Source organism: Colius striatus, chromosome 4 (genome assembly GCF_028858725.1).
Source record: "Colius striatus isolate bColStr4 chromosome 4, bColStr4.1.hap1, whole genome shotgun sequence".
Classification (NCBI taxonomy): Eukaryota; Metazoa; Chordata; class Aves; order Coliiformes; family Coliidae; genus Colius; species Colius striatus.
This window is the reverse complement of record NC_084762.1, coordinates 47,306-62,810: the sequence shown is the minus strand read 5'-3', so window position 1 is coordinate 62,810 and position 15,505 is coordinate 47,306. Positions and strand designations below refer to the sequence as shown.

Sequence of the window (15,505 nt, the reverse complement as noted above, 5' to 3'; positions counted from 1 at the left end):
CCAGCAGCGTGCCCAAGGGGGCAAGAAGGCCAGTGGCAGCCTGGCTGGGCTGAGCAGTGGGGTGGCAGCAGCCCCAGGGCAGGGATTGTCCCCTGTGCTGGGCCCTGGGGAGGCTGCAGCTCCAGGGCTGTGCTCAGTGCTGGGCCCCTCACTCACTGCCACAGGGACACTGAGGGGCTGCAGGGAGAGGAGAAGATGCACTGGGAAGCTCTGGGCTAAATGAGGGTACCTGAGGCAAAGGTTCAGTCTGCAGAGAAGGAGGCTCAGAGGAGACCTGATCACTCTGACTCCCTGGCTGTGGCTGAGAGGGTCGGTCTCTGCTGCCAAGTTAAAAGCTACAGGCCAAGAGGAAAGGGGCTCGGGGTGCCCCAGGGGAGGTTGAGGCTGGAGCTGAGGCAGAACTGTTTCCCTGAGAGGGGTGTCAGCCCCTGTGCCAGGCTGCCCAGGGAGCTGGGGGAGTGCCCAGCCCTGGAGGGGTCCCAGAGCCGTGGGGCTGAGGTGCTTGAGGGCCGTGGCTCAGTGGTGCCTGTGGCACTGTGGGGTCAGGGTTGGACTCCAGCAGCTCAAAGGGCTTTTCCATCTGTAATGATTCTCTGGTCAGTGCCCTGTGTGCCAGAACAGCAGCCAGCTCTCTCCTTGGTCCATTAAAAGCAGAAGAGCTCCATCCCCTCCGCTGAGCTCTGCCACTTCCTCCTGCCAAGCATCCCAGGAGGACTTGGGTTAATCAGGCAAGGTGGGGTTGGCTTTAATGAACTCACCATAACCGAGTGGCACAGCCCAGAGCCCGGCACAGCGCCCCGAGGGGAAGCTTCCCTGGGGGGGGGATGCTGCAAGCTGAAGTAGTCGATGGCTCCGTAGCGCTGGAGGCTGGTCGCCCACACGGCGTCTGCTCTACCCGCGCTCGCCAGCAGCCGGCACAGCTCCGCCGGGAAACCCTCCTCCCCCTGCGTGGGGGTGTGGTGGCCGGAGCCCCGCGGCGGCTGCGAGTAGCCCACGAGGCGCAGGTCGGGCAGGGCCGCGCAGGGCCGGGCCAGGCCAGGCCGCCCAGCGCCGCCGCGCTCAGGGGGGTGCCGAGGAGACCGAGGCAGCGCAGGCGGCGGCAGCGGCGCAGCGCCGGCAGCAGCAGCTCCAGCTCCGCGTCCCCCAGCTGACACTCCAGCAGCTCCAGCTGCAGCAGCGAGCACGAAGCGGCTTCCAGCAGCGTCCGCAAGGGTTGCAGGAGTCTGGGGGACGTGAAGTTGTGGCCGCTCAGGTCCAGCTGGAGCAGGGAGGGCGCGTGGAGGCTCGAGGACAGGAAGATGAGGTCGGAGGGGAGCAGGCAGCAGAAGGCCAGCGCCAGACTCTCCAGGGGAGTCTGCAGCTCGCTGGGAGGACAGGGTGGGGTGGCAGAGTGAGTGGGGAACCCCCAAAGCACCCCCAAACCACCACGAGGCTCCCCCACCTCCAAATCCCCTGAGGCCCTCCCCAAACCAGCCACAGACCCCTAAAACCCTGAGGCTGCCCAAATTCCACCCCCAGGATCCCCCAAAATCCCTCAGCTCCCTCAAAGTCTCCCCCAACCCCCGTGAGGTATCCCCAAACCTCCTGAGACCAGCCCCCTGAGCTGAGGCAGAGCTGCTCTGGGACTCCATCTCCTCATAAGTGTAGACAGTTGCACAGTGCCAAACTGGGCAACTCCCCTAAAACCCCCTGAGCCAAGGCAGAGCTGCTGTGGGACTCCATCCCCTCTTAAATCTTTGCCCACAGGGTGTAGACAGTTCCCCAATGCCAAACCCCAAAACACCCTGAGGCTGCCCAAAACATCTTCAGGCACCCCAAACCCCTCTTTTATGCCTCCCCTGAGCCGAGGCAGAGCTGCTGTGGGACTCCATCCCCTCTTAAATCTTTGCCCAAGGGCAAATGCCAAACCTTCCAAACCTTCCCCCCAAAACACCCTGAGCCCCCCCAAAATCCCCTGAGACCAGCCCCCTGAGGTGAGGCACAGCTGCTGTGGGACTCCCATCTCCTCTTAAATCTTTGCCCACGGGGCAAATGCCAAACCTTCCCCCCAAAACCCCCTGAGACCAGCCCCCTGAGCTGAGGCAGAGCTGCTGTGGGACTCCATCCCCTCTTAAATCTTTGCTCACAGGGCAAATGCCAAACCTTCCAAACCCTCTCCCCAAAACCCCCTGAGACCACCCCCCGAGGTAGTGCAGAGCTACTGTTGGACTCCAGCCCCTCTTAAATCTGCCCCCACAGGGTGTGGGTGATGCCCCAATGCCACCCCCCCCCCCCACACACACACATTCCCTCCCGCTGCAGCGTGAGAAGGTTTTGGAGTCCCTCCCCCAGCGGGCAGCTTACCCCAGGAGCTGCCTGAGTCTCCCAGAAAGCCTGGAGGAGTACAAATCGAGTTCCTTGAGGGCAGGCAGGGCCCGGAGGTGAGCGGCCAAGCAGCGGATGCCGGCGTCTGGGCCGGGGGCCGTGCGGCGCACGTCCACGTTGCTGTAGGGCAGCTTGAGGCTGCGCAGCGCGGGGAAGCGGCCGAGGTGAGGCAGCACTTCGCACAGCCCCGCCAGCCCCGGGTTGTTGAAGCGTAAAACAACTCTGCGGACGGCAGCAGGCTCCAGGGAGTCCAGCAGGGAGACGATGGTGGAGACGGAGAGCTCCTCGGCGTGGAAGTCGCGGCAGAGCAGGCGCAGGGGGGCGCAGGGCGAGCGGAGGGCGGCGCGCAGCAATACGCGCGTAGCAATAGGGCACCCCTAAGCCAGCCCCCATCAATAGGGCATCCTATAGCACCCCTAACCCAGCCCCCATCAATAGGGCATCTTAGAGCACCCCTAACCCAGCCCCCATCAATAGGGCATCTTAGAGCACCCCTAACCCAGCCCCCATCAATAGGGCATCTTAGAGCACCCCTAACCCAGCCCCCATCAATAGGGCATCTTAGAGCACCCCTAACCCAGACCCCATCAATAGGGCATCTTAGAGCACCCCTAACCCAGCCCCCATCAATAGGGCATCTTAGAGCACCCCTAACCCAGCCCTCTATCTATAGGGCATCCTATAGCACCTCTAATCCAGCCCCCCATCAATAGGGCACCCCACAGCACCCCTAGATCTGCACCTCATCAATAGGGTACCCCTAACCCAGCCCTCTCTCAATAGGACCTCCCATAGCACTCCTAACCCTATCCCCCATTAATAGGGCACCCTATAGCACTCCTAATCCAGCTCCCCATCAATAGGGAACTCCAGGGCAGGACCCATGACCCACCCCTGTTAATGAGGGGTACCCCCAGCACCCCATAAAGGAAGCCTACAGCAGGATCTCCAACAACCCCTTCCCTCCATGGGCCCCCCCGTGCTGCCCTCACACCCCTCGACCCCCCTCAGCTGCCCTCACCCCCCCTCGATCCCCAGGGTCCCCTTCAGCTGCCCTCACCCCCCCCAGTCCCCGGGGTCCCCTTCATCTGTCCTCAACCCCCTAATCCCCGGGGTCTCCCTCAGCTGCCATCATGCCCCCGAATCCCCGGGGTCCCCTCAGCTGCCCTCACCCCCCCCAATCCCCGGGGTCCCCTTCATCTGTCCTCAACCCCCTAATCCCCGGGGTCTCCCTCAGCTGCCCTCACCCCCCCCAATCCCCGGGGACCCCTCAGCTGCCCTCACGCCCCCCAGTCCCCGGGGACCCCTCAGCTGCCCTCACGCCCCCAGTCCCCGGGGACCTCTCAGATGCCCTCACGGCCCCCAATCCCCGGGGTTCCCCTCAGCTGCCCTCACGCCCCCAGTCCCCGGGGACCCCTCAGCTCACCTCCCGCCCGCCGCCCCGCTCCCGCCGGGCCCCTCACGGCCGCGCTTCCAGGCATTGGCACTGCACCCCGGCACCGCCCCTCCGCCAATCAGAGCGAGAGTTTCACCACGGAAGGCGGGCCCGGCGTCGTTACTAGGTGCCGCCTGCCATCCTCGCCCGCCCATTGGCTGCCGCCGTGTCTGTCATCGCTTCCTCCCTTCTTATTGGCTGAAGGGCGGCAGCAGCGGGAAGTTCGATCTGAGCCCCAGACGCTGCGGTCCCTGCGCGGCTCCGGGAGGTCTCGGATCCCCCCGGGCCGGGGAACGGCCCCGCTCCGCACGCCATGGAGCGGCAGCGGGAGGTCAAGGCCCTGCTGAAGAGCTGGGAAGCGGCTTTTGTCCGGGAGCAGCGGAGGAAGCCCGGCCAGGTGCCCGCTGCGGGGGGCGGGGATGGGGAGGGGCGGCGGGGCAAAGTGGGTTTTTAATGGGGTTCTGAGGGGAAAGGTGGAGTTTTGAGAGGAAAAGTGAGGGGTTTTGTGAATTTCTGAGGAACAAGTGGAATTGGGAGGAGCTTGGAGGGGAAAAGTGGGGTTTTGGTGGAGTGTTGAGGGGAAAAGTCGGGGTTTGGTGGACTTTAAGGAGAAAAGAGTGGGGTTGGTGGTCTGCTGAGGGGGAAAAGTGGAGATTTGTGGGGTTCTGAGGGGAAAAGTGGGGGTTTGGTGGGGTTTTGAGGGGAAAAGTGTTTTTTTGTGGGGTTCTGAGGGGAATAAAGGTTTTTGTAGAGCTTTAAGGAGAAAAGAGTGGGGTTGGTTGTGTGCTGAGGGGGAAAAGTGGAGATTTGTGGGGTTCTGAGGGGAAAAGTGGGGGTTTGGTGGGGTTTTGAGGGGAAAAGTGTTTTTTTGTGGGGTTCTGAGGGGAATAAAGGTTTTTGTAGAGCTTTAAGGAGAAAAGAGTGGGGTTGGTTGTGTGCTGAGGGGGAAAAGTGGAGATTTGTGGGGTTCTGAGGGGAAAAGTGCGGGCTTGGTGGAGTCTGGAGTGGAAAAGTGGAGGTTCGGCGGGGTTTTGAGGGCGAAAGTGGGTTTTTGATGGGGTTCTGAGGGAAAAAGTGGAGTTTTGAGAGGAAAAGAGGGGAGTTTGTGAATTTCTGAGGAACAAGTGGGAATTGGGAGGAGCTTGGAGGTGAAAAGTGGGGTTTTGGTGGATTTCTGAGATACAAGTGGGATTTGAGTGGAGCTCTGAGGGGAAAAGTGGGGGTTTTGTGGAGTGTTGAGAAGAAAAGGGGTTTTAGTGGAGTTGTGAGTGAAAAAGTGGCGATTTGGAGGATTTTTGAGGGTAAAAGTAAGTTTTTGATGTGGTTCTGAGGGGAAAAATGGGTTTTGGCAAAGTTTTGAGGGCAAAAGTGGAGGGTTTGTGGACTTCTGAGGAACAAGTGGGAATTTGGAGGAGCTTTGAGGGGATAAATGAAGTTTTGGTGGAGTTTTCAGATGAAAAGTGGAGTTTTGGTGGAGTGTTGAGGGAAAAAGTGGGGTTTTGGTAGAGCTTGGAGTGAAAAAGTGGGGGGTTGGTGGGTTTTTGAGGGTAAAAGTGGGGTTTTGGTGGGGTTCTGAGGGGAAAATGGGTTTTTTGTAGAGTTTTAAGGAGAAAAGAGCGGGATTGGTGGTCTGCTGAGGGGGAACAGTGGAGATTGGTGGGGTTCTGAGGGGAAAAGTGCAGGCTTGGTGGAGTCTGGAGTGGAAAAGTGGAGGTTCGGTGGGGTTTTGAGGGCGAAATTGGGTTTTTGATGGGGTTCTGAGGGGAAAAGTGGAGTTTTGGTGGAGTTTTCAGATGAAAAGTGGGGTTTTTTGTGGAGTGTTGAGAAGAACAGTGGGTTTTACTGGAGTTTGGAGTGAAAAAGTGGGGGTTTTGTGGAGCGTTGAGGGCGAAAGTGGGGGTTTTGTGGAGTGTTGAGAAGAAAAGGGGTTTTAGTGGAGTTTGAAGTGAAAAAGTGGGGATTTGATGAATTTTTGAGAGTAAAAGTAGGTTTTTGGTGTGGATCTGAGGTGAAAATGAGTTTTTGTGGGGTTTTAAGGGGAAAAGTAAGGTTCTGGTGGAGTGTTGAGGGCAAAAGTGGGGTTTTGGTGAGATTCTGAGAGGAAAGAATTGGGTTTTGATGGTGTTGTGGGGAGAAAGTGGGATTGTGGTGTAGTCTTGAGAGGAAAACTGGGTTTTGGCAGAGTTTTGAGGGCAAAAGTGGGGGATTTGTGGACTTCTGAGGAACAAGTGGGAATTAGGAGGAGCTTTGAGGGGGAAAGTGAAGTTTTGGTGGAGTGTTGAGGGAAAAAGTGGGGTTTTGGTGGAGCTTGGAGTGAAAATTGGAGGTTCAATGGGTTTTTGAGGGCGAAAGTGGATTTTTGATGGGATTCTGAGGCGGAAAATGGATTTTTTGGTGGAGTTTTAAGTGGAAAAGTGGAGGTTTGAGAAGAAAAGTGGGGATTTGGTGGACTTAAGAGGAACAAGTGGGATTTTGGAGGAGCTTTGAGGGGAAAAGTGGAGTTTTGGTGGGGTTTTTAGATTAAAAGTGTGGGTTTGGTGTATTTTTAAGGGCAAATGTGGGATTTTGTGGACTTTGGAGTGGTAAGGTGTGGGTTTGGTGGATATTTGGGGCAAAAGCGGGGTGTCTTGTGGTTCTGAGGGAAAAAGAAAGGGTTTGGTGGTCCACTGAAAGGAAAATGAGTTTTTGTGGAGTTTTAAGGGGAAAAGTGGGGTTTTGGTGGGGTTTTAAGATGAAAAATGCAGTTTTGGTGGAGATTTCAGATGAAAAGTGGAGTTTTGGCTGCCCTCACGCCCCCCCAATCTCCGGGGTCCCCTTCAGCTGCCCACACGCCCCCCAATCCCTGAGGCCCCCCTCAGCTGCCCTCACCCCCCCCAATCCCCGGGGTCCCCCTCAGCTGCCCTCACCCCCCCCAATCCCCGGGGTTCCCCTCAGCTGCCCTCACGCCCCCCAATCCCCGGGGTTCCCCTCAGCTGCCCTCACGCCCCCCAATCCCCGGGGTTCCCCTCAGCTGCCCTCACGCCCCCAATCCCCGGGGACCCCTCAGCTGCCCTCACCCCCCCCCAATCCCCGGGGACCCCTCAGCTGCCCTCACCCCCCCCCAATCCCCGGGGACCCCTCAGCTGCCCTCACCCCCCCCCCAATCCCCGGGGACCCCTCAGCTGCCCTCACGGCCCCCAGTCCCCGGGGACCCCTCAGCTCACCTCCCGCCCGCCGCCCCGCTCCCGCCGGGCCCCTCACGGCCGCGCTTCCAGGCATTGGCACTGCACCCCGGCACCGCCCCTCCGCCAATCAGAGCGAGAGTTTCACCACGGAAGGCGGGCCCGGCGTCGTTACTAGGTGCCGCCTGCCATCCTCGCCCGCCCATTGGCTGCCGCCGTGTCTGTCATCGCTTCCTCCCTTCTTATTGGCTGAAGGGCGGCGGCAGCGGGAAGTTCGATCTGAGCCCCAGACGCTGCGGTCCCTGCGCGGCTCCGGGAGGTCTCGGATCCCCCCGGGCCGGGGAACGGCCCCGCTCCGCACGCCATGGAGTGACAGCGGGAGGTCAAGGCCCTGCTGAAGAGCTGGGAAGCGGCTTTTGTCCGGGAGCAGCGGAGGAAGCCCGGCCAGGTGCCCGCTGCGGGGGGCGGGGATGGGGAGGGGCGGCGGGGCAAAGTGGGTTTTTCATGGGGTTCTGAGGGGAAAGGTGGAGTTTTGAGAGGAAAAGTGAGGGGTTTTGTGAATTTCTGAGGAACAAGTGGGAATTGGGAGGAGCTTGGAGGGGAAAAGTGGGGTTTTGGTGGAGTGTTGAGGGGAAAAGTCGGGGTTTGGTGGACTTTAAGGAGAAAAGAGTGGGGTTGGTGGTCTGCTGAGGGGGAAAAGTGGAGATTTGTGGGGTTCTGAGGGGAAAAGTGGGGGTTTGGTGGGGTTTTGAGGGGAAAAGTGTTTTATTGTGGGGTTCTGAGGGGAATAAAGGTTTTTGTAGAGCTTTAAGGAGAAAAGAGTGGGGTTGGTTGTGTGCTGAGGGGGAAAAGTGGAGATTTGTGGGGTTCTGAGGGGAAAAGTGCGGGCTTGGTGGAGTCTGGAGTAGAAAAGTGGAGGTTCGGTGGGGTTTTGAGGGTGAAAGTGGGTTTTTGATGGGGTTCTGAGGGGAAAAGTGGAGTTTTGGTGGAGTTTTCAGATGAAAAGTGGGTTTTTTTTGTGGAGTGTTGAGAAGAACAGTGGGTTTTACTGGAGTGTGGAATGAAAAAGTGGGGTTTTGGTGGAGTGTTGAGGGGAAACGGGGTTTTAGTGGAGTTTGGAGTGAAGAAGTGGCGATTTGGTGGATTTTTGAGGGTAAAAGTAGGTTTTTGGTGTGGTTCTGAGGGGAAAAATGGGTTTTGGTGGAGTTTTAAGGAGAAAAGAGTGGGGTTGGTTGTCTGGTGAGGGGGAACACTGGAGATTGGTGGGGTTCTGAGGGGAAAAGTGCGGGCTTGGTGGAGTCTGGAGTGGAAAAGTGGAGGTTCGGCGGGGTTTTGAGGGCGAAAGTGGGTTTTTGATGGGGTTCTGAGGGGAAAAGTGGAGTTTTGAGAGGAAAAGAGGGGAGTTTGTGAATTTCTGAGGAACAAGTGGGAATTGGGAGGAGCTTGGAGGTGAAAAGTGGGGTTTTGGTGGATTTCTGAGATACAAGTGGGATTTGAGTGGAGCTCTGAGGGGAAAAGTGGGGGTTTTGTGGAGTGTTGAGAAGAAAAGGGGTTTTAGTGGAGTTGTGAGTGAAAAAGTGGCGATTTGGAGGATTTTTGAGGGTAAAAGTAAGTTTTTGATGCGGTTCTGAGGGGAAAAATGGGTTTTGGCAGAGTTTTGAGGGCAAAAGTGGAGGGTTTGTGGACTTCTGAGGAACAAGTGGGAATTTGGAGGAGCTTTGAGGGGATAAATGAAGTTTTGGTGGAGTTTTCAGATGAAAAGTGGAGTTTTGGTGGAGTGTTGAGGGAAAAAGTGGGGTTTTGGTAGAGCTTGGAGTGAAAAAGTGGGGGGTTGGTGGGTTTTTGAGGGTAAAAGTGGGGTTTTGGTGGGGTTCTGAGGGGAAAATGGGTTTTTTGTAGAGTTTTAAGGAGAAAAGAGCGGGATTGGTGGTCTGCTGAGGGGGAACAGTGGAGATTGGTGGGGTTCTGAGGGGAAAAGTGCAGGCTTGGTGGAGTCTGGAGTGGAAAAGTGGAGGTTCGGTGGGGTTTTGAGGGCGAAATTGGGTTTTTGATGGGGTTCTGAGGGGAAAAGTGGAGTTTTGGTGGAGTTTTCAGATGAAAAGTGGGGTTTTTTGTGGAGTGTTGAGAAGAACAGTGGGTTTTACTGGAGTTTGGAGTGAAAAAGTGGGGGTTTTGTGGAGCGTTGAGGGCGAAAGTGGGGGTTTTGTGGAGTGTTGAGAAGAAAAGGGGTTTTAGTGGAGTTTGAAGTGAAAAAGTGGGGATTTGATGAATTTTTGAGAGTAAAAGTAGGTTTTTGGTGTGGATCTGAGGTGAAAATGAGTTTTTGTGGGGTTTTAAGGGGAAAAGTAAGGTTCTGGTGGAGTGTTGAGGGCAAAAGTGGGGTTTTGGTGAGATTCTGAGAGGAAAGAATTGGGTTTTGATGGTGTTGTGGGGAGAAAGTGGGATTGTGGTGTAGTCTTGAGAGGAAAACTGGGTTTTGGCAGAGTTTTGAGGGCAAAAGTGGGGGATTTGTGGACTTCTGAGGAACAAGTGGGAATTAGGAGGAGCTTTGAGGGGGAAAGTGAAGTTTTGGTGGAGTGTTGAGGGAAAAAGTGGGGTTTTGGTGGAGCTTGGAGTGAAAATTGGAGGTTCAATGGGTTTTTGAGGGCGAAAGTGGATTTTTGATGGGATTCTGAGGCGGAAAATGGATTTTTTGGTGGAGTTTTAAGTGGAAAAGTGGAGGTTTGAGAAGAAAAGTGGGGATTTGGTGGACTTAAGAGGAACAAGTGGGATTTTGGAGGAGCTTTGAGGGGAAAAGTGGAGTTTTGGTGGGGTTTTTAGATTAAAAGTGTGGGTTTGGTGTATTTTTAAGGGCAAATGTGGGATTTTGTGGACTTTGGAGTGGTAAGGTGTGGGTTTGGTGGATATTTGGGGCAAAAGCGGGGTGTCTTGTGGTTCTGAGGGAAAAAGAGAGGGTTTGGTGGTCCACTGAAAGGAAAATGAGTTTTTGTGGAGTTTTAAGGGGAAAAGTGGGGTTTTGGTGGGGTTTTAAGATGAAAAATGCAGTTTTGGTGGAGATTTCAGATGAAAAGTGGAGTTTTGGCTGCCCTCACGCCCCCCCAATCTCCGGGGTCCCCTTCAGCTGCCCACACGCCCCCCAATCCCTGAGGCCCCCCTCAGCTGCCCTCACCCCCCCCAATCCCCGGGGTCCCCCTCAGCTGCCCTCACCCCCCCCAATCCCCGGGGTTCCCCTCAGCTGCCCTCACGCCCCCCAATCCCCGGGGTTCCCCTCAGCTGCCCTCACGCCCCCAATCCCCGGGGACCCCTCAGCTGCCCTCACCCCCCCCCCCAATCCCCGGGGACCCCTCAGCTGCCCTCACCCCCCACAATCTCCGGGGACCCCTCAGCTGCCCTCACCCCCCCCCAATCCCCGGGGACCCCTCAGCTGCCCTCACCCCCCCCCAATCCCCGGGGACCCCTCAGCTGCCCTCACCCCCCCCCCCCAATCCCCGGGGACCCCTCTGCTGCCCTCACGGCCCCCAGTCCCCGGGGACCCCTCAGCTCACCTCCCGCCCGCCGCCCCGCTCCCGCCGGGCCCCTCACGGCCGCGCTTCCAGGCATTGGCACTGCACCCCGGCACCGCCCCTCCGCCAATCAGAGCGAGAGTTTCACCACGGAAGGCGGGCCCGGCGTCGTTACTAGGTGCCGCCTGCCATCCTCGCCCGCCCATTGGCTGCCGCCGTGTCTGTCATCGCTTCCTCCCTTCTTATTGGCTGAAGGGCGGCGGCAGCGGGAAGTTCGATCTGAGCCCCAGACGCTGCGGTCCCTGCGCGGCTCCGGGAGGTCTCGGATCCCCCCGGGCCGGGGAACGGCCCCGCTCCGCACGCCATGGAGCGGCAGCGGGAGGTCAAGGCCCTGCTGAAGAGCTGGGAAGCGGCTTTTGTCCGGGAGCAGCGGAGGAAGCCCGGCCAGGTGCCCGCTGCGGGGGGCGGGGATGGGGAGGGGCGGCGGGGCAAAGTGGGTTTTTCATGGGGTTCTGAGGGGAAAGGTGGAGTTTTGAGAGGAAAAGTGAGGGGTTTTGTGAATTTCTGAGGAACAAGTGGGAATTGGGAGGAGCTTGGAGGGGAAAAGTGGGGTTTTGGTGGAGTGTTGAGGGGAAAAGTCGGGGTTTGGTGGACTTTAAGGAGAAAAGAGTGGGGTTGGTGGTCTGCTGAGGGGGAAAAGTGGAGATTTGTGGGGTTCTGAGGGGAAAAGTGGGGGTTTGGTGGGGTTTTGAGGGGAAAAGTGTTTTATTGTGGGGTTCTGAGGGGAATAAAGGTTTTTGTAGAGCTTTAAGGAGAAAAGAGTGGGGTTGGTTGTGTGCTGAGGGGGAAAAGTGGAGATTTGTGGGGTTCTGAGGGGAAAAGTGCGGGCTTGGTGGAGTCTGGAGTAGAAAAGTGGAGGTTCGGTGGGGTTTTGAGGGTGAAAGTGGGTTTTTGATGGGGTTCTGAGGGGAAAAGTGGAGTTTTGGTGGAGTTTTCAGATGAAAAGTGGGTTTTTTTGTGGAGTGTTGAGAAGAACAGTGGGTTTTACTGGAGTGTGGAATGAAAAAGTGGGGTTTTGGTGGAGTGTTGAGGGGAAACGGGGTTTTAGTGGAGTTTGGAGTGAAGAAGTGGCGATTTGGTGGATTTTTGAGGGTAAAAGTAGGTTTTTGGTGTGGTTCTGAGGGGAAAAATGGGTTTTGGTGGAGTTTTAAGGAGAAAAGAGTGGGGTTGGTTGTCTGGTGAGGGGGAACACTGGAGATTGGTGGGGTTCTGAGGGGAAAAGTGCAGGCTTGGTGGAGTCTGGAGTGGAAAAGTGGAGGTTCGGCGGGGTTTTGAGGGCGAAAGTGGGTTTTTGATGGGGTTCTGAGGGGAAAAGTGGAGTTTTGAGAGGAAAAGAGGGGAGTTTGTGAATTTCTGAGGAACAAGTGGGAATTGGGAGGAGCTTGGAGGTGAAAAGTGGGGTTTTGGTGGATTTCTGAGATACAAGTGGGATTTGAGTGGAGCTCTGAGGGGAAAAGTGGGGGTTTTGTGGAGTGTTGAGAAGAAAAGGGGTTTTAGTGGAGTTTGAAGTGAAAAAGTGGCGATTTGGAGGATTTTTGAGGGTAAAGGTAAGTTTTTGGTGCGGTTCTGAGGGGAAAAATGGGTTTTGGCAGAGTTTTGAGGGCAAAAGTGGAGGGTTTGTGGACTTCTGAGGAACAAGTGGGAATTTGGAGGAGCTTTGAGGGGATAAATGAAGTTTTGGTGGAGTTTTCAGATGAAAAGTGGAGTTTTGGTGGAGTGTTGAGGGAAAAAGTGGGGTTTTGGTAGAGCTTGGAGTGAAAAAGTGGGGGGTTGGTGGGTTTTTGAGGGTAAAAGTGGGGTTTTGGTGGGGTTTTGAGGGGAAAATGGGTTTTTTGTAGAGTTTTAAGGAGAAAAGAGCGGGATTGGTGGTCTGCTGAGGGGGAACAGTGGAGATTGGTGGGGTTCTGAGGGGAAAAGTGCAGGCTTGGTGGAGTCTGGAGTGGAAAAGTGGAGGTTCGGTGGGGTTTTGAGGGCGAAATTGGGTTTTTGATGGGGTTCTGAGGGGAAAAGTGGTGCTTTGGTGGGCTTCTGACAAAAAAGTTGGGCTTTGGTGTAGTTTTGAGGGGAAAAGTGAGCTTTTTGTGAGTTTTGAAGGGAAATGTTGGGGTTTGGTGGAGTTTTAAGGGGGAAAAAGTGTGATTTTGGTGGAGTTCTGAGGGGAAAATTGGGGAGGTGATTTGAGGGGAAAAAAAAGTAGTGTTTTTGTGGTGGTGTTTGGACAAAAAGATAGAATATTGGGGTTTTGGTGGTGAAATCTCTGCCAGGAGGCTGCAGCGAGCTGGAGGTCGGTCTCTGCTCCCAGCTAGTGAGTGACGGGCCAAGAGGAAAGGGGCTCAGGGTGCCCCAGGGGAGGCTGAGGCTGGAGCTGAGGCAGAACTGTTTCCCTGAGAGGGGTGTCAGCCCCTGTGCCAGGCTGCCCAGGGAGCTGGGGGAGTGCCCAGCCCTGGAGGGACCCCAAAGCCCTGGAGCTGAGGTGCTGAGGGCTGTGGGTCAGTGGTGGCTGTGGCAGGGTGAGGGCTCAGGGCTGGGCTCCTGCAGCTCAAAGGGCTTTTCTAACCCAAATGATTCTGTGGTTTGCTCCCTGCAGCTGTGGCATCATCACAGATGCCAGTCCTGGGTCGCTCAGCACCATCTGCTGCCACGGCCTCCGCGGCCGCTACGTCACCGTCACCATCCTGGGCCGGGAGGAGCAGTTCACTCTCTGTGAGGTCGAGGTCTACACTGTCCACCCCGAGCCATGAGGGGCTTTTAAGGGGGACAAGGTGAGGAGTTTCCCCCCTGGCACCAGGACCCTCTGACATCAGATGCCCCTGGAGGCTCCCTGTCGTCAGAACCACCCTAATAAACATCTCCACGGGGCCTTTTTGTGCATCACCATCCCCATCCCATAGGCTCCAGAGGACCATGGCATCACCATCCCCACCCCGTGGGCTCCACAGGACCATGGCATCACCATCCCCACCCCGTGGGCTCCACAGAACCATGGCATCACATCTCACCCCGTGGGCTCCACAGGACCATGGCATCACCATCCCAACCCCACGGGACCTCCAGCCTCTTTCCATCACCACCCTTGAGGCCCATGGGGTTCCACGACCATCACTCTGTGGCTCCCAGGACTGTGGTGGCAGACTCAGTGGCTCGGGGAGGACCCTGTGGTGCCACCTCGGGGTGGGGGGGAAGCCGTGGAGATCGGAGAAAGTTGAGATGGAGTGGAAGGAGGTGGGGTCCACAGAGTCCTGGTAGGGCGGCCAGAAACTCAGTAGCAGCATCTGGAAGGAGTGAAGGATCCGCACATACATGTTGTCCTGGTACACCTGGAGGAGGGGGGAAACTGGTGGGGTTACCTAGATGTTGGGGTCCACCTCACATACCCCCCGAGTCTGAGGGTCCCACTCACCTCGTCAGCCATGAGGAAGAGCCTCTCCTCGAAGGCGAATTTGATGACGGCCTCAATGCACTGACGGCTCTGGACCTGCCCTGGGAGGGGGGAGAAGGGGGGAGGTTGGCATAGCGGAGTGGGGGGGTCCAGTCCCACTCCCACCATGGGTTTGGGGGGCCCAGTCCTGCTCCTGATGGGTTTTGGGGGGCTCAATCCCTTTTCCTGATAGGTTTGGGGGCCCAGTCTTGCTCCCTATGGGTTTGGGGTATGGGCTCAGCCCCACTCCTGATGGGTTTTAGGGGACTCAGTCTAGTTTCCCATGGGTATGGGGGGGCTTAGACCCCCTCTCCTGATAGGTTTGGGGGACCCAACCTGCCTCCCTATAGATTTGGGAGGAGAGTCATCCCCACTCCTGATGGGTTTGGGGGGGCTTAGCCCCTGCTCCTGATGGGTTTTGGGGCCTTCACCCCACTCCTAATGGATTTGAGGGGACTCAGTCCCACTTCCTATGGCTTTTGGAGGGTCTCAACCCAGTTCTTGGGTATGTTTTGGAGGTCTTAGTAGGACCAGTAAAGCACTGGGGGTCTCAGAATGGGACTGGGAGGGCACTGGGAGCTCACAGCCCTGGTACCAGAAGTCCCATCCCAACCTCAGGGTCCCATCCCAGCCCCAGGGTCCTATCCCCAGGGTCCCATCCCAGTCCCAGGATCCCATCCCATCCCTGATATCCCACCCCTGGGGTCCCATCCCACCCCTGGGGTCCCATCCCACCCCTGAGGTCCCATCCCAGTCCCATCCCATCCCATCCCTGGGGTCCCATCCCATCCCACCCCTGAAGTCCCATCCCTGGGGTCCCATGCCAACCTCAGGGTCCCATCCCACTCCTGGGGTTCCACCCCTGGGGTCCCTTCCCAGTCTCATCCCACCCCTGGAGTCCCATCCCAGTCCTATACCATCCGACCCCTGAGGTCCCACCCCTGGGGTCCCATCTGACCCCTGGGGTCCCATCCAGTCCCTCCCCACCCCTGGGGTTCCATCCCACCCCACACCTGGGGACCCACCCCACACCTGGGGTCCCATCCCATCCCACCCCTGGAGACTCATCCCACCCTGGGGCCCCATCCCATCCCATCCCACCCCTGGGGTCCCATCCCATCCCACCCCTGGGGTCCCATCCCATCCCACCCCTGGGGTCCCAACCAGTCCCATCCCATCCCACCCTGGGGCCCCATCCCATCCCATCCCACCCCTGGGGCCCCATCCCACCCCTGGGGTCCCATCCCATCCTGTCCCACCCCTGGGGTCCCATCCCATCCCACCCCTGGGGTCCCATCCCATCCCACCCCTGGGGTCCCATCCCACCCTTGGGGTCCCATCCCATCCCACCTCTGGGGACTCATCCCACCACTGGGGTCGCATGCCATCCCATCCCACCCCTGGGATCCCATCCAGTCCCATCCCAATCCTGGGGTCCCATCCCACCCCTGAACTCCAATCCTTGGGGTCCCATCCAAACCTCAGGGTCCCATCCCACCCCTGGGGTCCCACCCCTGTGGTCACATCCCACCCCTGGGGTTCCATCCCAGTCCTATCCCATCCC

At 57.6% G+C, this 15,505-nt stretch overlaps 1 protein-coding gene across 1 annotated transcript in view; it reads right to left on the bottom strand.

The window, feature by feature from the left end:
* LOC133625292 (leucine-rich repeat-containing protein 14-like) overlaps positions 1-15,505 on the bottom strand; it is a 34,473-nt gene that overhangs the window by 903 nt on the left and 18,065 nt on the right. Inside the window, 5 exon segments of the mRNA XM_061994817.1 lie at positions 759-1,043; positions 1,046-1,364; positions 2,344-2,741; positions 13,676-13,840; positions 13,924-14,003. Coding sequence (XP_061850801.1) covers positions 759-1,043; positions 1,046-1,364; positions 2,344-2,741; positions 13,676-13,840; positions 13,924-14,003 — 1,247 coding nt within the window.